The sequence below is a fragment of the Sarcophilus harrisii genome, chromosome 1 (genome assembly GCF_902635505.1).
Source record: "Sarcophilus harrisii chromosome 1, mSarHar1.11, whole genome shotgun sequence".
Classification (NCBI taxonomy): Eukaryota; Metazoa; Chordata; class Mammalia; order Dasyuromorphia; family Dasyuridae; genus Sarcophilus; species Sarcophilus harrisii.
Genome location: NC_045426.1, coordinates 691698959 through 691719427, shown reverse-complemented (window position 1 = coordinate 691719427; position 20469 = coordinate 691698959). Strand labels below are relative to the sequence as shown.

The 20469-nt window shown below is 37.4% G+C and overlaps 1 protein-coding gene and 1 pseudogene across 1 annotated transcript; both read left to right on the top strand.

Annotated features, from left to right (window-relative positions):
• Positions 1–10239: 10239 nt before the first annotated feature.
• On the top strand, positions 10240–12319 carry LOC100923574 (crooked neck-like protein 1). The gene is given in 4 exon segments (XM_012542493.2): positions 10240–10297; positions 10300–10760; positions 10762–11410; positions 11413–12319. Coding segments are annotated over 4 exon segments (2034 nt in total). The 5' UTR covers positions 10240–10251; the 3' UTR covers positions 12291–12319.
• A 514-nt stretch (positions 12320–12833) lies between these two features.
• Positions 12834–18095, top strand: LOC100923839 (annotated as a pseudogene).
• The last annotated feature ends 2374 nt before the right edge of the window (positions 18096–20469 follow it).

Genomic DNA, 20469 nt, shown 5'->3' with positions numbered 1-20469 from the left:
TAATTCTGTGGGCAGAAAGCGTCAAATCACAGTTCTATCAACAGTGTTTTAATGCCCCAATTTTCCCACATCATCTCCAACATTTGTCATTTCCTCTTTCTATCATTTTAGTCAATCTAATAGGTGTGATATGATGTTTTAATTAGTTTTAATTTGCATTTCTCTGATTAGTAATGATTTAGAGCATTTTTTATTACTGGAAGTAGTTGTTTTTTTTTCATAGAAAAGCAGCCTGTTCGTTGAGAATTCCTAATAATCACATAAAAGTTCTCTATTTGAAATGAGACCCTTATTCAAGAATGTATATAAAATGTCATTAAATTTTTTGTTCATTAATACCTTTTGTTATTCTTGACCTTTTGTTCTTCCCAGTGAATTTTATTACTTTTTCTAGTTAAATAAAATGGTTTTTGGTAGTCGAAGTGTGATGGCATTGAATAAGTAGCCTAGTTTAAGTAGAATTGTCATTTTTTTTTCTTGCACTCACTTCTGTTCTGACTTTTCCCCTCGCTATTTTTATATTGCTTATGTCCATATTTGAGCAATCATTATTTCTTCAATTAGTTAAACCTGACTTTATTTGTACCAAAAACATATTATAATTATATTAATGGATTTCTTATGTGACACCATTCTTGGAATAATTTAATTTAGTCGTTATGTATAATCTGTGATATACTCTTGCAGTCTTCTAGCGAGTATTTTATTTCCACTTGTTGCATCCATATCCATTATGGAAATTTGTCTGTAATTTTCTTTCTCTATTTATGTTCTTCCTTGTTTATAGGTCAATATCATATTTATTTCATGAAAACATTTGGGAATACTCTTTCTTTACTTATTATTCCAAATAATTTACTCAATACTGGAATTAGCTGATCTTTAAATATTTGATAGAATTTACTTGTAAATCCATCTGGTCTTCATTCTTTTTTTATTCCCCTTATAAAGCTCATTTATGGTTCCTTTGTATAAATAGGCTAATTTAAATATTCTTTTTTGTCGTTGTTGTTCATCTGAAAGAACAAAAGGTCGAAAATTCAAGTGAATTAATGAAAAAAAATACTAATAAAGGTCACCTAGCTGTACTAGACCTAAAACTATATTAGAAAGCACTCATCAGCAAAACCATTTTGTACTGGCTAAGAAAAAGGGTAGTCAATCGCAACAATAGGTTAGATTCACAGAATAAAATAAGCAATGACTACAGGAATCTAGTGTTCGATAAATTCCAGCTTTTGGAATAAAAACCTACTATTTGACAAAAACTGCTGGGAAAATTGGAAATTAGTATGGCAGAAACTAGGTATTTACTCACACCTAATATTGTATACCAAGATAAAGTCCAAATGGGTTGATTATATAGACATAAAGAATAATATTATAAGCAAATTAGAAGAACAAATGATAATTTACCTCCCATCTGAGATATTTTAATTATATTAAGTTAGAATTTTAAATGGCAAGAAGGAGACTATGCAATGATCAATTCTGATGGACATGCTCTTTTCATCATTGAGATGATTCAGGTCAGTTTAGATGGTCTTGTGATCTGAACCCAGAGAGAGCATTGTGGGAACTGAGTGTGGATCACAACAGAGGATTTTCAACTTTTTTTGTTGTTGTTTGCTTGTATTTTTTTCTTAATTTTTTCCTTTGGGATTTGATATTTCGTGTGCAGCACGATAATTGTGGAAATATGTATAGAAGAACTGGACATGTTTAACATATATTAGATTACATGCCATCTAGGGGAGGTAATGGGAGGAATGGAGGGAAAAAATTTTGAATACAAGGTTTTGCAAGGGTTGATGTTGAAAATCATGTATGCATATGTTTTTGAAAAACAAAAGCTTTAATTTTAAAAAGAAAAAAAAAGAAATATTCTTTTTTCCCCTGTCAGTTTAAGCAATGTAGATTCTTTGAACTCCTGATCCCCGATGGGGTCTTTCAACTGTTCCCATTGTTCCTACTGGCTGCTGTAAATGGCAAGCTCCCACGGGCTGCTCCAAATCATTCTTTAAGATTAGGGTGTTTAACCTCAAACTAGTCTTTAATGTTTTCATTGTCCATAAATAAATACATTTTTACTACATTTTAATCTGAAAAGAATATTTTTAATATTTCTGTCTTTAACTATAAAATTTTTATATCTTTACCATGTATGACTCAAAAAGGGTGTATTCCTTTCTATTTTCATTCAATTCTCTCTAGATATCTATTATATTTCACTTGTATAAAATTCTATTTGGTTCCTTGATTTCTATCCTTTTTTTTGGGGGGGGGGGAGGGAATTTAAATTTTTCTCATTATGAGAAATACCGAAAGGAAATGGGGAATCAAACCTGACATTGTCAGCAGGTTCCCTCTGGGCTGAAAGGTTTTATAATTTACTCAGAGTTCACCTATAATCTGCAGCCCTGTACTTTTGATTCAGTTGAAAGAGGTATACATAAATCCATCAGCATGAGAGGTATTGAAAAGCAAGTAGTAATGTAACAAACAATATGAATCTACATGGTATTATAAGATTTCCATGCTTCCTAGAAGGAGGGTATATAAATAACAATCACACACCCACCTCCTTCAGCAGCCAAGAGATAGTCCAAAACCAATCTATTTTCCATTACTTCACGTGTCAGGGAATCCAATGATTCCTGAGGATCAGGAATCCAAAATTCCTGATTTTGAAGTACTGCATCAGTCTCATCATATGTCACGGAATCCAAAGATTCTTGCAGATTTTGAAGTCCTGCAACAGTCTCATTAACATTTTTTTTATTGATATATATATATATATATGTTTGTGTGTGTGTGTGTGTGTGTGTGTGTAAAATATAGAACTATTATCTATCTTCCTCTTGAATTCATTTAAACATTTCTTTTAAAATGTGGGTTCTATAACATTTGGTACATTTGAGTTCAGTAGCATTGATTCGTTGTCTATGGTATTTTTTAAATAAAAATAAACTTTGTTTATGACTTTTAATTAAATCTATTTTATCCATGATTTTTTCTGAGATCATAATTGCTAATCCATATCAGTTGAAACATAATAAGTTTTACTCTTAGGGGCTGCACTGTCTGTGTTCCACTCTCACTGGAGTGTGCATTGCTGATGACCTATTTTCTTTGGGATCTGTGAATTGAGAGATCTGAAAATCAACACTACTTCCAATGATTAAGTGACCCTGATGGCTGTTCCTGGTTTCCTGAGATCTGGTCACTGGAGCAGCATATAATGAGTTGGACTCTAGTGCAACTGACTTTCATTACAAACACCCCCCCCTTTTTTTTAATTGATAAATTAAAATCACTTTATTCAATATGCATTAAACAAAGATAACTTACTAAACTCCCTAAACCTCCCTTGGGCTGGAAAAGTACTTCCCTCTATCTTCTTATTGGTTCTGGAGCTCTACTATTTGGCTAGTCATTATTTTCAATAGGGAATGCTCAGACCTTTGACATCTTGGCTCTGATTCCCAATCTTCCATTTTAACTTTCCATGCTTCTCTCATTTTTAAAAGTCTTGTAAACAACATATTACTGGACTCTGACTTATAATGCATTTTGCTATGTGTTTTTGTTTTATGGGTAAGTTCAACTTATTCACATTCAAAGTAATAATTATTAGTTGTTCATTTATTTCCATCTTATTTTTACTTATAATTTCCCTGCTCAGGCTTATTTTCCCCTTACCCGCCTATTCCTTATTTTCTCCTATTCCTTATTTTCTCCTTTTCCTTCTTTTTCCCACTCCTCTAAAAGGGAAGCTTCTTCATCTGTCCCTCCTACATTCATATAGCTTAACTATAGTCCATATCTCCCAAATATTTAATCTCTCTACAAGTTAAAAAGACCTCTATATTTTTCTAGATATGCATGCTATTTCTTTTTCAATACAGATCTGATGAGAATAAGGTTTTAATATTATCAGCCCTTGATCAGCTTATTTCTTCGGTATTAATTCTTCCTTTCACATCCAATCTTTATAGTTGCTCCTTTTTCACTTTGCTTATCCGATTTTGTTTTTTTAGACTCACTGCATCATACATACTCAGCCCCAATCTTTCTTTCAAACTACTTTAGTAATGATAACTACTGATAGCATTTTCCTACATATAAGAAAACTAAGGTTTTCAGTATTAAAGACTTAAAGACTGCCTTGTTAATGGTTTTTAATATTTTCTTCATATTTCTTCTGGATCCTGTATATCAATTTTTCCACTGAGTTCTGGTCATTTTATCACAAATATCTAAAAGTCTTTCAATTCATCAAATGTCCTTTTAAAATTATTATTCAGAATCATACTCAACTTTGCTCTGGAAGTTATTTTTGGACACAGCCCCAGCTCTTTTTCTCTTCAAAATATAATGATCCAAGATCTGCAGTCTTTTAGTATAGTAGCGGCTGGGTCTTCTGAAATCCTGATCATTTCTGCAATATTTAAATTGTTTTCTTTTCTTGTTGCTTGCCCTATTTTCTACTTGGCGAGTTTTGAAACTTGGCTAAGACATTCCTGTAAGTTTTCTTCCAGGGATTCTTTTAGGAGGTGAACAGTACTTTTATTTCCTCCTATTTTTCACTTTAAACACTTGTTCTTCAACTTCAGGGAAATTTTCTTTAATAATTTCCTGTAAAATTGTATCCAGATTTTTAAAATCATAACTTTCAAGAATTCCGACAAGTTAATTTTGTCTCTCCGCAATCTGTTCTTTATTTTTCTAAGAAGATTTTTCAGATTCTCTTCTATTTTTCCTAATTATTATTTCTTGTTGTTTTAAAATATCATTCAATTCCACGTGCCCAAATCTAATTTTCAAGGATTTATTTTCTTTCTAAGATTTTGTATCTCTTTTCCCAATTGGGTAGGTTTCTTTTCACTATTTTTTTTTTTTGAATTCTTTTATTTTTTTTCTCTTAATCTCTCTTTTTTAATTTTAAAGTTCTTTTTTTAGTTCTCAGAATTTTTGTGGTGGTGGTTGTGTTGGTGGTGGTTGTGGTGGTGGTGGTTGTGGTTGTTGTGGTTGTGGTGGTTGTGGTTGTGGTGGTGGTTGTGGTTGTTATTTGAATTACTCTTTGTGGTATGACAGTTTTTTTTTTTAATCTATCTTCCTCTGAATATAAAGCCTGATATTCATAGTTATCTAGAGTTCTTTTTTCCTTTGCTTTCTCATTTTTGTTTTTATTTTATTTCTTAGCAATTTATTGTTATACTTACGTTTTAATCCCAAGTTTGGGTAATGTGGGCCCTGGATTCTTCTTTCTGAATTAAGTACTGGAGCTCAATCTCAGGGACTCCTCTTTTTCCATTAGCCACAATTAGGGCCCCAGCCACAATATACTGAAAATGTTCTTGTTCTCTATGAAACTGAACTCACCTGGCATATAATTGCTGCTCAGCCAATAACCCCAGATCGCTTCTAGTCAGCACTGCTAAAGCTGGCATCAGGAAATACTGGGAGTCCTTCAATCTTCTCCTACTCAGCTGTCTGCTACTCTTTAGATCAAAGTTCAAGAGGTAAAAGTTTGTGAGAGGAAAGTTTCTGAGGTGAAATTTCCTTGAAGCTTAGAGTGAGGAGAAAGTTGAGATGAAATTTCGGGAGCCTAAATCTGCCTGCTGACAAAACTGCTCCAGGGCTTGATTTGTTATTTGTAGACCCATAAAGAAATCAGTCAAGAGTTGTCAATCCTTCACTATGGCAAAATGTTAGCCCTTGGAAGTCCTATCTTTTCTGTCCTAGTCCCAGGAAGGTGACTGCTTTACCTCTTTAATTTTGCTTCTCTATATTAATTTTTCGGTAACTTCTTATCTGTTCATGTAGAACCTGGAGCTCTGCCATATTCTCAGAATGCATCAAAGTAACTATTTTTATTTCATCATCTTCTTCTAAACTTGAATGCAGATCTTCTGCATAACCATAGACGTAATCTATGGGTTGATTCTTATTCTTCTTTTGCATCATCTTCATCATCACTATTATTATCAGTAGCAGCAGCAGCAAACTTTCTGTCTGTAGACTTTGTATTAAAGTTGGCCTTTAGTCCCGGTGTTTGGGATGTCAGGCTTTATTTAGGTTTTTTTCTGCTGTTGTTTTCATCTCCTGAACCACAAGCCATAAGCCACAACCAAAGCTATTGCTCCCTCCAGTCTCTTGAGGCTGCAAGTTTCAGCTCACCTCTCTACTTTGCAATCCAAATCAAGGATTCAGAGAGTGATCACAACCAGCAGCTTTCTCTTTGAATATACCATCCAGCATGAAATCACTCCTCCTTACCCCCAGCCACATCCAGGGGTATACCTTCTGCATCCAGAGAGAGAAGTATGGAGAATGAATGTAAAACAACAAAAGCCATGGTTACTTTTTTTTTTCTTTTTCTTCTGCTTTTTTCCCCTCTCATGGTTTTTCTGTTTTCTTCTGATTTTTCTCTCCCAACATGATTCATAAAGAAATGTGTTTTTAAAAAGAATGTACGTGTGTAGTCAGAAAAAAGAATACAACAAAAAAGAAATATATATATAAAATCCCCACTAACCTGGTTGCTAGGTTGTAAAAAAGTTACAAGCCAAAATGTGGAAGTTTTGTGGAAATGGAAGGAGTGTCGCTGCATGATTTTTTGTTTGCAAATAATTGTGCACTCAATGCACTCTTCAAAGCAGCAATGCAACAAAGTATGGATCAGTTTTCTGCTGCTTGAGGTAATTTTGGTCTAACAATTGACACCAAAAACCCCACCAAAAAACCCCACAGGTCCTCCATCAGCTAGAAGCATATCATCCATATGTGGAACCATCAGTTACAGTAAATGGCAAAGTTTTGAATTCGGTAAATAAGTTCATTAACCTTGACATTATACTTTCCAGAGACGTATACCTTGACAATGAGATTGACACTGGAATTGCCAGAGTTAGCTTAATATTTGGAAGGCTTCAAAGGAAAGTGTGGGAGAGGAGAGGCATTAGACTGAGTATAACATGGAACAGAGACCACTGACTCAAATAATCAGGAAGATTTCTCAAAATGAAAGCCGAAAGGAAATTTTTTGCCATCTCACAAGAAAGGTGACTCCTTCCTAACAAGCCATGAGGCAAGAAGGAGCAAGTTACAGTGTAAAGAGACCAAGTTATATATTCTCCTAACCCCGAAATCTCATACCCTCCAGTCCCAGTGACTTCAAAGTAGACTCACAATCTAAACATAGAAAACTGCCTCAGATACAAAAAGTAAGGCAATAAAACACATAAAAGCATTCTTAACCTTGTTTGGCATAGCCTTGCTGATGTGGCAGTGTCTTACAAAAGCTCTCAGGGGAGGGGGACTTCCTGAGGGTCCTATTTCTTGTGAATGAGATGACATTTTGTAAATGAACCTGAGGTTTAGGGTTTGAACCAATTTATTTTATGACTCTGAGAAGGTTTCACTTATTGCACTCCCTACCAAACTGAAGATCTACAGAGCCATTGTATTAACCTCATTGTTGTATGCCTATGAAATCTGGACAGTCTACCAGCACCTGCTAGGAAAAGACAATTGCCTCCATTTCAATTGTCTTAAGATGCCGAAGATCATCTGGTGGGATAAAATACAAGACTGAGGAGTTTTTCTCAAACCAAGGTACCAAGTATTTCATCTCTACTGCCTGTTTTGTAAATAAAAAGCTATAAAATTTGAAAAAAAAAAAGGACCTTCGAGATTCATGAAATTTATTGGTTTAGGAAACTTTGGTTGTTGCTGTTCTTTCAGAATCTGAGGTCCTAATCTCTTGTTATAACCTCATGTTAGGCTTAAGATTGGAATTGTTGATAAAGACATCTCTAAATTTTAAATGTTATTGGAGGTTTCAGGATAGCCCCAGGATATACTAGGATAGCCTAGTATAGCCTCTCTGGGTTCCTTTATCTTTTCTGTAGAACAGCTCCTTTCTCCTGGTGTCTAAATTGCCTTGAAAACCTAAGGAGAAAATCCTTATGCAAACTTAGGGCTACAGTTCCTTGCTCTCTGATATTATTCTGATCCCTAAAATTGCTCACTTGATATCTGACTTCGGGGCAGTGCCTTCAATACTGCAAAAGTAAATTTTTTGTGCGTTCCTTAAGGAATTCTTTGATAAAGACTTCTCTATAGTGGCCATATGCATCTGATTCTTGTAAAGAAGTATTTGTAGAAGAAATGTTCAGAATTTGACACTACAACTCTGGATTTAGAAAAGAATATTAGCTCTCTCCAGATTCTGAAAAGTGAAGATAAAATAAAGTGATTAAGTACAGTTTATTCTTTAAAATATTTCAAGTTTATCTTTATAAAAGACATACGGGACCTCAAGTGCCAATTGAGCTGTCCAATTTTTTGTAAGTTGCTAACTAGAGCTGACAGAGACTTCAGAACTCCCCATCCTGTGCGTCAAACTGGGCCACTATTTTTTTTATTTTTAAATTACTCAGAACATCTAAATGGATGTCTTTGTTTGTTTGTTTGTTTGTTTTTTTGCTGAGGCAAATGGGGTTAAAGTGACTTACCCAGAGTCACACCGTTAGAAGATATAAAGTGTCTCAGACCAGATTTGAACTCAGATCCTCCTGACTTCAGGTTTGGTGACCTATCTACTGCACCACCTAGCTGCCCTTCGTCTTAATGGATTTTTGAGGAGTTTATCCAGCAAACATCTTCAATAAAGCAGGACTCAGAATAAACAGTGCAGTTTTTATTTTCTTTGGGGGGAAGGAAAGAAACAATTTGATCTTCTAGGAAAAAAAACGAATTGTTAGTAATCAACCATTAAGATTTGGTGACGGTAGATCAATTAGAATGTAATTATTAAAAACAGATGTAAATGTATTTTTTAAATATTCAAAATATTAGACATTAATATCAATTCTGTCAGTTTGAAATAGTTTTAAGAAATAGTGATGAGGGCTGAACTCAGGCAGCAGGCTAACATCTAAACAGAATGTCATTATTTTAAGAACCTTGAAATATAATCTCATGATGAAATTACATGTATGTAAAATCAGTGATTTACATAGGGTTGATAACCAAACATTCTAAAGTGAAAAGATACTCATTATAAAATCTTGCCCTAGGAATTTTCTGAAACTTTAACTTCTTAGTTTCTAGCAAATGAGATCAGATAAGCATCTATACTTGTGCCCATTCACTTTTCAGCATCATTTGTAAGAAGTTCTCCTCCATGGATTGTAAAACTTCAAAAGTACTGGCTAACAGCACATTGTACACTGAGATCAATGCAGTAATCAGTTGTGAATTCCAACTGGGAAAGCTTGGGAAATGTATTTCCCTCTTCTATTAATGTTCAATGCAGTGCATTAGTAACACCAATAGAGCTGGAAAAACAACTTCTCTTGTAATTTAGATACTGTTAACTTACAAACTCGTTTGTTAGAAACTTATTTAAAAGCTGCTGAATTAGCAACAATGCTAACTGTACTTCATTTCGTTAGACTGATAATAATGGTTTCCAAAAAAGTTCTTCATTGTTTTTACCTGATAAAACGTTGGAGACTTGCTCTTTGGACATCGCTATGATTTCTTTCAGTTCTGTTAGTGACATGGCATAAGGTCCTCTCATACCTAAACATTGACAGCTGAGATAATTCACAAGTTGAAGACCTAGCTTCACACTTAATTAGAACGAAAGAGTTTATGAATCAAAGATTCACAAGTGAAACCCAAAAAGGAGAGGCCTGGGATCTTATATTCTGCCTGGCATTTGACTTTGAAGAAACAAAGATTTAATGGAGTGTTTTTACTCGCTCCCCCACCCCGACCACTGTGATTTCACACCCCCTCCCTTTCTAGGAAAAGGTACAGACTCAGCACATCTCCTCCTTATGTTTCCACCTTCAAGGATTGCCATTCAGTGTTATGGGCTGAGGCTTGAGTTGATGCACTGAGGTCCCAAGCACGTGAGGCTAAATAGTAATTGGACTATACTCTATTAATATACATGATTGGATAAAGAATGGCCCCCGCCCACTCTCTGTGCAAGTCCTGATGTGTTGTATAGGAAATGATGATTTGGGTGGGTCGAGGCAGAGAGACAGGAAGAGAGGCTGGGAGAGATTGGGCCTGGGTTCTATGCTCCTAGCTGCTGTTCTTGTGGCTGCTGGTCTAGCTAGCTTCTTGACTCAGCTACACACATTGCTATTGCCCATTCTCTTCTACCTCCGATCTTTCTTCACTGAGAATAAAGACTGACGATTTTCCCCTAACCTGAATTCCTCCACCATGTCGGGAAAGCAATGGATCCCCAGAGCGGTGAAGGTGAAAAACAAACCCCTGCCGAAGTGCAGATCACAGCAGAACAGCTTCTGAGGGAAGCTAAAGAAAGAGACCTTGAACTTCTGCCGCCAGGTCCTCGCCAGAAAATCACCAGTGAAGAAGAATTCAGCGACTACAAACTCCGGAAGAGACGGACTTTTGAGGACAACCTAAGAAGGAACAGAACCGCAATTTGCAACTGGATCAAATACGCCCAATGGGAAGAGAGGCTGAAGGAAATTCAAAGAGCTCGTTCCATATACGAGCGGGCCTTAGACTTGGACTGCCGAAATATCCCCCTCTGGCTCCGATATGCAGAAATGGAGATGAGGAACAGACAAGTCAATCATGCCCGAAATATCTGGGATCGGGCCGTGCAGATTCTTCCCCGGGTCAACCTGCTGTGGCACAAATACACGTACATGGAGGAGAGGTTGGGGAACGTGGCGGGAGCCCGGCAAGTGTTCGAACGCTGGATTGCAATGGCAGCCTGACGAGCAAGCCTGGCACTCCTATATCAGCTTTGAGCTGAGATACAGAGAGGTGGATCGGGCGGAAGGCCTTTACCAAAGGTTCGTCCTCGTGCACCCTGAGGTGAAGAACTGGATCAAGTACGCCCCACACCAAGAAAAACAGGGCACTTTTGCTCACGCCAGGAAAGTCTATGAAAGGGCTGGGGACTACTTCGGAGAGGAGCGCATGGACGAATGTCTCTATGTGGCCTTTGCCAAGTCTGAGGAAAATCGGAAAGAGTTCGAAAGGGCCCGAGTCATCTACCGATATGCCCTGCACAGGATCCCCAAGCAAGCAGCCCAGGAGCTCTTGCGGAATTATAGCATCTTTGAAAAGAAATTCGGGACGACGCGGGGCATTGAAGACGTCATCGTGAGCAGAAGGAGATTCCAGTATGAAGAAGAGGTGAAGACCAACCCACACAATTATGACGCCTGGTTTGATTATTTGCACTTGCTGGAGACGCATGGGGAGGAACCAGACGCCCTGCGAGATGCGTACGAAAGGGCCATTGCCAACGTGCTGCCGAACCAAGAGAAGAGGCACTGGAGGAGATACATAAACCTCTGGATCCACTATGCCCTGCACCAAGAGTTGGAGGCCAAGGATCCGGACAGACCAGGCAGGTCTATCAGGCTTGTCTGAAACTGATTCCTCACCAAAAATTCACCTTTGCGAAAATGTGGCTACTCTATGCCCAGTTTGAAATACGACAAAAAAATCTACCGCTTGCCAGGAGAGCCTTGGGGACCTCTATTGGCAAGTGTCCCAAAAGCAAACTCTTTCGGGGATACATTGAACTGGAGCTGCGGTTTCGAGAATTCCAGCGGTGCCGCCAACTTTAGGAAAAGTTCCTGGAACTCGCGCCAGAAAGTTGCCCGACACGGATCCAGTTTGCCGAGTTAGAGACAATTCTTGGTGACGTGGACAGAGCCCGGGCGATCTACGAGTTGGCTGTCGACCAGCCGTGCTTAGACACTCCAGAGGTGCTTTGGAAAGCCTATATTGATTTTAAAACCGAGCAAGAAGAATCGGAGAAAACAAGAAGTCTCTACCGGAGATTGCTCCAACGCACGCAGCATGTCAAGGTATGGCTCGGTTTTGCCCAGTTTGAGCTATCTGAAGGAAAAGAAGAGAGCCTCACTTGCTGCAGACAGATTTATGAAGAAGCCAACAAAAGAAGGAAAAATAATAAAGAGCAGGAACAGAGATTTCTGCTCTTACAATCCTGGAAAAACTTTGAACATGAATTTGGAACCGAATCTCAAAAGGCAAGGGTGGACCAGCTCTTGGCACAGAGAGCTCGCAAAAGAAGAAAAGTACAGGCGGAAGATGGGTCTGATGCTGGCTGGGAAGAGTGTTCCCATTACATCTTTCCAGAAGAGGAAGAAAACCAGCCGCACCTCAAACTGCTAGCTGAAGCCAAACTTTGGAAGAAACGGCAACGACAAGAGGAGGCTGCAGAACAAGATCCCGAGAAAGACACGCATTAGATCGAATCTGGACTTTTTCCATGTTGTTGTATTTGGGTTATTTGAATAAATTGTATATTGAATAAATCAAAGTGAGATGAGAAATCTTTGTGCAGATTTTTTTTTTCTTTAATCAGTATTGACTCCTCTGTCTTTGCTGTGCTGGGGCTTTAGGATATTGCTGAGTTATCATTGAGGAGACTTTAAATAAAGGGCACGACATTTCTTGGTCACAACAAACCTTTGTCTATCGTGGAGATGATATTTTAGGTCTTCAAAATACAGAAATGTATACATGTCAAAAAGAAAGTTTATGAATCAGAGAGATTCACAAGTGAAAGAGGTAGCCACACACCTACAACAATCAGTTCCCATTAAAGGTCAGATTATGCTAAGAAAGGAAGTTTCCCTCATGTTGTTCACCTGTATTCAAGCCATGTGTGATCGCATGATTTCCTCTGTATAGTCATTTAGAAATACACCTGGCTAAATTAACAATGTCGAAAGAGTCTTGGCTTTTGCTTCAGCCTCCTTAGGATCCTGTGTTCAAGATGTCCACCACCAATGGGCTGCTCCCTCCCCCTTAACGGGACCCACCACACAACCCCAATTTTCCACTTTCACAATTGCCTCCCAGCCTTCCTTCAGGCCTTTGGATGCCACCTGTGGCTTGCCCAGCTGTGTCCCCAGGTGAGCGATCTCCTGTGCCACCTCCAGTTTTATTCCTGAGACGACTCATGGGGGGGGAGGGGAGAAGGGGGCGGGATTGGAACATGCAGCTTGGATAAGATAACATCACTCCTATTCTAAAATTTTAAAAAATAAATATTTTTATTTATCATTATTTTAGTCATCTTTGAAGTCTGGTTTAAATTAAAACATAATTGAACAACAAGGTATCTTGCATAGTGCTATCCAGTTCCTCTACCCTGCAGGGGTCCTCAAACTACGTCTACAGAATGAGAATGGAGGGGAGAATTTGAACTTCAGTGGGCTTTCAAAACTGTTTTCCTGTAAAGCCTATTACGGTCTAATTTTTGTACACTTGATGAATTTAAGTCACTTGTAGTAGCACTGGATTCCTTTTTACTAGTGCACACAGGAACGGGCCATCTTGGCTTAATAGTTATAGGCAAAGAGTATCATTTCCTATTAGAAAGCAGTGGGTTCTTTTTATTGAAAAATAAGTTTCAAACTATCGAATATCATCTAAAGTCAAAACTCATTTTTTCCCTCAGTAATACGGTAGTGATACATGATATTGTTAGACTTTTTTTAAATTTACTTGGTACTATCAGTCCTTAAAAAGTTGTTGAAAATTGTTTTGAACAGGGTGTCCTTAATAAATTTCCTGCCCTCCCCCTTTAAACAAATTCAATCCTATTTTATTTTTCCAGTTTTATATAAAGATCATATTCAAAATTCATTTTTGTAAGACTTTGAGCCCCCAAATCTTTTCCTCCCTCCCTAACCTGTCCTCCACAAGAGAGCAAGCAATCTCATATAGGTTAGATTAAAGTCATGTTTTGAAAGAAATATTAGAACAAATGGGAAAACGCATAAGGAAAGAAAAAGGAGCAACAAAAAAGGATGAAAACAGCATTCTGCAGCTCACGTTAATTCATCCTAATTCTCTCTCCGATTGTCGATGACATTTTTCATTCCAAGCTTATTGGAATTATCTTGGATCATGGCATTGCTGAGAAGAGCAAAGTCTCTCATAGTTGATCATCACATAATCTTGCTGTTACTGGGTACAGTGGTCTCCCGGTTCTGCTTACTCCCTACAACATCAATTCATGTAAATCTTTCCAGACTGAGATGACTAAAAACCATTACATTGAATTCCCAATCCCTATATTTATGCCCACCTGCATTTTTGATTTCCTTCACAAGCTAATTGTACAATGTTTCAGAGTCTGATTCTTTTTCTACAGCAAAATAACGTTTTGGTCAGGTATACTTATTGTGTATCTAATTTATATTTTAGTATATTTAACATCTACTGGTCATCCTGCCATAAAGGGGAGGGGTTGGGGGGGGTAAGAGGTGAAAAATTGGAACAAGAGGTTTGGCGATTGTTAATGCTGTAAAGTTACCCATGTATATATCCTGTAAATAAAAGGCTGTTAAAAAAAAATCTTTCCAGACTTTTTTGAAATTGGTCTGCTCATGTTTCTTACATAACAATACAACTGCATTAGATTCATATACCATAACTTATTCAGCCATTCCCCAACTTATGGATATTCATCCAATTTCCATTTCCTTGACATCACAAAAAGAGCTACTACAAATTTCATTTTATTAAAACTGACATTATTTCAAATATTCAATTTGCATTCCTATTTCTCAGCAAAACTGGATTCCAAAAATTTACACATATAACAAGCATTATCAAATATTGTCAATGACACTCATGATATAAGCAGATTCATGGAACTAGTAAGAAAGAAATATGGAAGAGGATTGTATCCCCATCTATTTTTTTTCTTTTTAATCAAGGAATAACTTTCAAAAGCATCATTATGGCAATATTTTATTAATTTTAATTTTCCCCAGTTACACATAAAAACTTTTGTGTTATACATTCACCCCTCCCCCCATTTCCTTATTAATCTCATTAGGAAAGGAAAATTAGAACAAATACAAATAGAAAAAAGTGAATATAGCATTTGTTGATTTACATTCAGTCTCCATATTTCTTTCTCAGAATGTTGATGACATTTTCCATCCAAAGTTTATTGGGATTGTGTTTGATCACTACTGATCTGCTGCAAAGAATCAAATCTGTCATCGTTGATCATCTCACATGTTTTCTTTGTTCCGTTTCTTTCACTTAGCATTGGTTCATGCAAATCTTTCCAGGCCTTTCTCAAATGAGCCTGTTCATCATTTTTAATAGAACAACAATATTCTATTACTTTCATATGCTATGTTGTTCAGCCATTCACCAATTGATGGGGATCTACTCTTTACCACCACAAAAAGAGCTGCTACCAATATTTTTGCAGATGTAGGGTTTTTCTCCTCTTTTTTTGGTTTCTTTGAGATACAGATCCAGCAGTGGCACTACTGATTCAACGGGCATGCACAGTTTTATAAGCCTTTGGGCATAGTTTCAAATCTTCATAATGGTTGGAGCGTTTCACAACTCCACCAATAATGCTTTAATGTACCAGTTTTATAACATTACCTCCAACATTTATCATTATCTTTTCCTGTCATCTTAGCCAATATGATAGGTATGAGGTGATAACTCAGAACTGTTTTAATTTATATTTTTCTGAGCAATAGTGATTTAGACCATTTTTATGTGACTACTGATGACCTTAATTTCTTCATCTGAAAATTGTCTGTTCATATCATTTGACCATTTATCAATTGGGGAATGACATATACTTAAAATATCGATACAGTTCTTTACATATTTTAGAAATGAGAACTTTTTTTTAAATGTAATTGGGGAATATTTAATAAAATAAATAAAAATGCAATTAAACATGAACAATGTTAATATCTGTTAGTCTAAGTCATAAATAGGAGGTGTTAATACAAAATAACAATTCAAAGCTCGCTTGAAGGGACAGAAATAATTTAAAGTCAGGGTCAAGAAATTCTCCACCTAAAACAACCTTGTTGGAGTTTAGGAAAAACCCTACTTTCCAAGTTAGTAATTTTTTTTATTTTAATTTTTTATTGATTTCTTTTTCTGATTATATATGTATATTACTTTTTAAATACACATTTCTTATGAATCATATTGGGAGAGAAAAATCAGAACAAAGGGGAAATAACACGGGAGAGAAAAAAAGCAGAAAGAAAAGGAAAAAGTGAACATGGTTTGTCTTGATGTACATGCATTTTCCAGACTTCTCTCTCTGGATGCAAATGGTATTTTCTATCCAAACTTTCCTGGATTGCCTTGGATCACTAAACAGCTCAGAAGAACCAAGTCTTTCATAGCTGTTCATCTCACAATCTTGTTGTTACAGTGTATGACATATTCATGGTACTATTTGTTTCGCTCATCCTCAGTTTGTGTAACTCTTTCCAGGCCTTTCTTAAAGTCTTGTCATCATTTTTTATAGAAAATAATATTCCATTACTTTCGTGTACTGATAATTATCCACTCACTTTCCAATGCTTTGTCACCACAAAAAGCTTTGCTACAAATACAGGTTCGTGGTTTGATCTGACTGAAGGGCAAAAACTTCTGGGGCAGAAGCTAAGGAAACCACACACAAAAAAATAACTCCTGGGGTCAGCTTTGGAGACTTCAGAATGTACTTGAAGAACATTTGCCTGAAGGCCAAAGTGTGGATTGGACAGATGACCAGTGAAAGATTGCAGGACCCTCTAGTTGAACATGGTCAAAGTGATATGAGCAGATCTGGTCCCTGACTGTGACTGTAGGTGAGGAAGGGCGGTTTTATGCTGGATCTGGTCCAAGAGAAAACTGCTGGTTGTGGTCACTTTCTGAGTCCCTGATTTGCGTTGCAAGGTGGAGGGATGAGCTGAAGCTTGCAGCCTCTCCAGATTAGGGGGAACACCTGGAGACTGAGCTTCTGAACACAATTCAGAAAGGAGAAGCTTTATTCAGACTCATGATTAGAATTTGATTATAACTGATAAAAATAAAATATAAGTAAAAATGAGCACGCAAAGGAAAAACAGAACCATACATAACTATGCAGATCGGGGTTTATATTTAGAAGAACATAGGTTTAAAAAAAAAAAAAAAAGAACACCTCCCTCCTGCTCTTCTTTCGCGCCTTCCGCAGGGCTCGCGCGCTAGCGTGTCCGAGGCCCCGGGCCAGGTGTCCGTAAACTGACTGCCTGTGAGAGGGTCCCTAGAGTTTCAGGGTCCGGACCTATGAGGTAGGACCACCGCGGCAGAGGCCGGCGCTCCTGCAGGAGCAACCATTAGGGGTGAATGCAGAAATCAGAGAGTCATGGAAGCCTGCTGGTGAGAAACCGAGTAACAAACACCTCTGAATAAAGAACGTCATCGGGTTCCAAGTAAATCTGTGTTTTACTCCTGCACCAATTTACATCATCCAACAATTCTCCAAACATTGAAAAAAAAAAACTCACCCTCGGGGGCAACTAGATGGTGCAGTGGATAGAACATCAGCTCTAAAGCCAGGTGGACCTGAGTCCAAATTTGATCTCAGACCCTTAACATTTTCTAGTTTTGTGACCCTGGACAAGTCACTTAACTCCAATTGCCTGGGGGTGGGGGGGAAACTCACTTTCGGCTAAGTGACAAAGAATCCCAAAACTCTTGATCGATTCAGTGAGCAGCCACGTGTCTCTTCTGCTTTTGCTGCTACTCACTGTAAAGGAGGTATTCCTTGCAGGTGGGTAAAAGAGTAAAACAGGTTACAGTGACTGACTTTCTGAAACTGATCCATTTGATCTTCTTCTTATTACTTTAGCAGAGGGTCTGAGAGAGACTAAACACCTATATACATTTGTATCAAATGAAGGTTTTCAAGAATTAGTTGAATTTAAAGAAGGTTGAAGATGCTGCAGAAAAAACCGTGCCATTGTTATCCAGGCTGAGTCCTGTCTTGACGGCAGCTCTGACTTATTCAGATGGTGAAGTGTTTGAAAGGGGCTTGAGTGCTTTACTACACTTGAATAGTGACCTCGAGCCTTCTCTAAATGATCACCTGCTTACAAGCCATTCCTTGATCTTTTGTTTCCAAGTCTTTCCAAAAGACTAATGGATAAGAGATCCAAAGAGCTTTCACCCGTGCTTTACAAAAGCTAGAACCCCATGATGGAAGGGGCAGTTTTATTTATGATTATCAAAGCTAAGATTGCAACCTATTGTTTCATCTCCTCTTAAAGCAAAGGAATGAGAAAATGATTTGACTAAATGGTGAGGGATTTCAGAAGCCTGTGGCGAACAGCATAGGATCCCATTAGAATAAGGTTCCTTTTCTTAATCTCAACTCCTGATTTCCTATTTTCATGTTAAAATTTAGTCCACAGAAAGGATATCATGAAATCACAGCAAAACCGCATTTGTCATCAAGGGGAAATAGAAAATAATGGAAAACTATTGAAAGGATTTCTATAGTGCAAATATAGGGTTTATCCGGTTTTTTTCCCTCTGCTACATTGATTTGTATTAAGAATCACAGGTTTGGTCACATTTTTTGCTTTTATGTTTTAGTTAGAATGTCACTTAAGTGATTTCATTAGTTTTTCCTAATTACTCTGCCCTACGTCTAAAAATCCTACAAAGTCTTAGAAATTCTAAGAATTAAACTATTTAGTAACTTACTGATTGCTTATAATTAGGGATTTTTAAAATGTGGGATGCTTGGTGAAAACATCCAGAACATTTCAAAATACTACTATATAATAGTGTAAATTTTTATATGTTAACATGTAAATTATTACTTTACTATAACTCCAGGTCTTTCCAGGTCTTTATAATTTCAGCTTATTCGTCATTTTCATTAGAACAATTTCTTTCATATAGCATTACTTTCATGTAACATAATTTATTCAGCCATTCCCCAGTTGATGGCATTTACTCACTTTCCTTTCTTTGCCACCAGAAAAAGAGCTGCTGCAAACCCAGGTTAGTGCTTTGAACTGATTGAAGTACAAATACTTCTGGAACAGAGGCTAAGAAGAGACAAAAAATAAGCCTCGAGGGAAACTTTGTAGGCATCAGTTTAGACTCCAGCAAGTTTTGCCTGGACAAAATTGGTTTTGGAAAGATGACCATGGAAAATGGCAGGACCCTCTAGCTGAACCTTGTCAAGATGAGATGAACAGATTTGGTCCCTGACTGTGGCTGGGGGTAAAGGGGGGTGAGATTTCATGCTGGATGGTGTGGTCAAAAAGAAAGTTGCTGGTGGTGGTCATTCTCTGAATCCCTGATGTGGGTTGCAAGGTAGAGGGGTGAGCTGAAGCTTGTAGCCTCTAGAGACTGGAGGGAGCAATAGCATTGGCAGTGCTCATGGTTTGTGGCTCAGGAGATGAAACAATACCACAAAAAACCTGGATTTGGCCTGAGATATCCCCAACACCTCAGGACTAAAGAGTAACTTTAATACAAAGTCCACAAACAGGAAATATGCAGCTGCTGCTGCTGCTACTACTACTACTGATGATGAAAAAGAAGACTAAGAATCCATCCATAGATTACTTCTATGGTTACACAGAAGATCTGGATTCAAATTCAGAAGAAGATGGTGAAATTAAAATAGTTACATTGATGCCTTCTGAGAAGATGGCAGAGCTCCAGATTCCCCATGAACAGAAAGGAAATTAGAACAAAATAAATATAGACAAGCAAAAATAAAGGGGTAAAGTAGTGGTCTTCCTAGGACAAAATGAGAGGACCTCAGAAAAGACAGAAATTTCAAGGACTGAGACTTAGCCAGAGTGAAGGATAGACACCTCTAGACTGACTCCTTCATGGGTCTACAAACATAACAAATCAAGCCCTGGGGCAGCTCTGTCAGCAGGCAGACTAATTCTCCCGAAATTTCCTTTCAACTTTCTCCTCACTCTAAACTTCAAGGAAATTTCACCTCAGAAACTTTCAACTCGCAAACTTGTGCCTCTTGAACTTTGATCTGAAGAGTAGCAGACAGCTGAGTGGGAGAAGATTGAAGGACTCCCAGGATTTCCTGATGCCAGCTTTAGCAGTGCTGACTAGAAGCGATCAGGGGTTGTTGGCTGAGCAGCAATCACATGCCAGGTGACTTCAGTTTCATAGAGAAACTGAAGAAGCATTTTCAGGATATTGTGGCTGGGGCCCTAATTGTGGCTGATGGGAAAAGAGGAGTGTCTGAAATTGAGCTCCTGAACATAATTCAGAAAGAAAGATCTGAGGACTATATTAACCATATTCGGGATTAAAACTTAATTATAACAATAAATTGCTAAGAAATAAATAAAAACAAAAATGAGCAAGCAAAGGAAAAATAACCCTAGATAAACTATGAAGAGCAGGGTTTATATTCAGAGGAAGACAGATTAAAAAACAAAACAAAACAAAACAAAACACTCCTACCACAAAGAGTAATGTCAAATCATCAGAACCAAAAACCAAAAACAAAACAAAATAACAACAACAACAAAAAAAAAAACCCAAAACTACTGAGAAGAACTGAAAAAAGAACTTGGAAATCAAAACAGGGGGATGAAGTGGGGGGAGGGAGGGAAC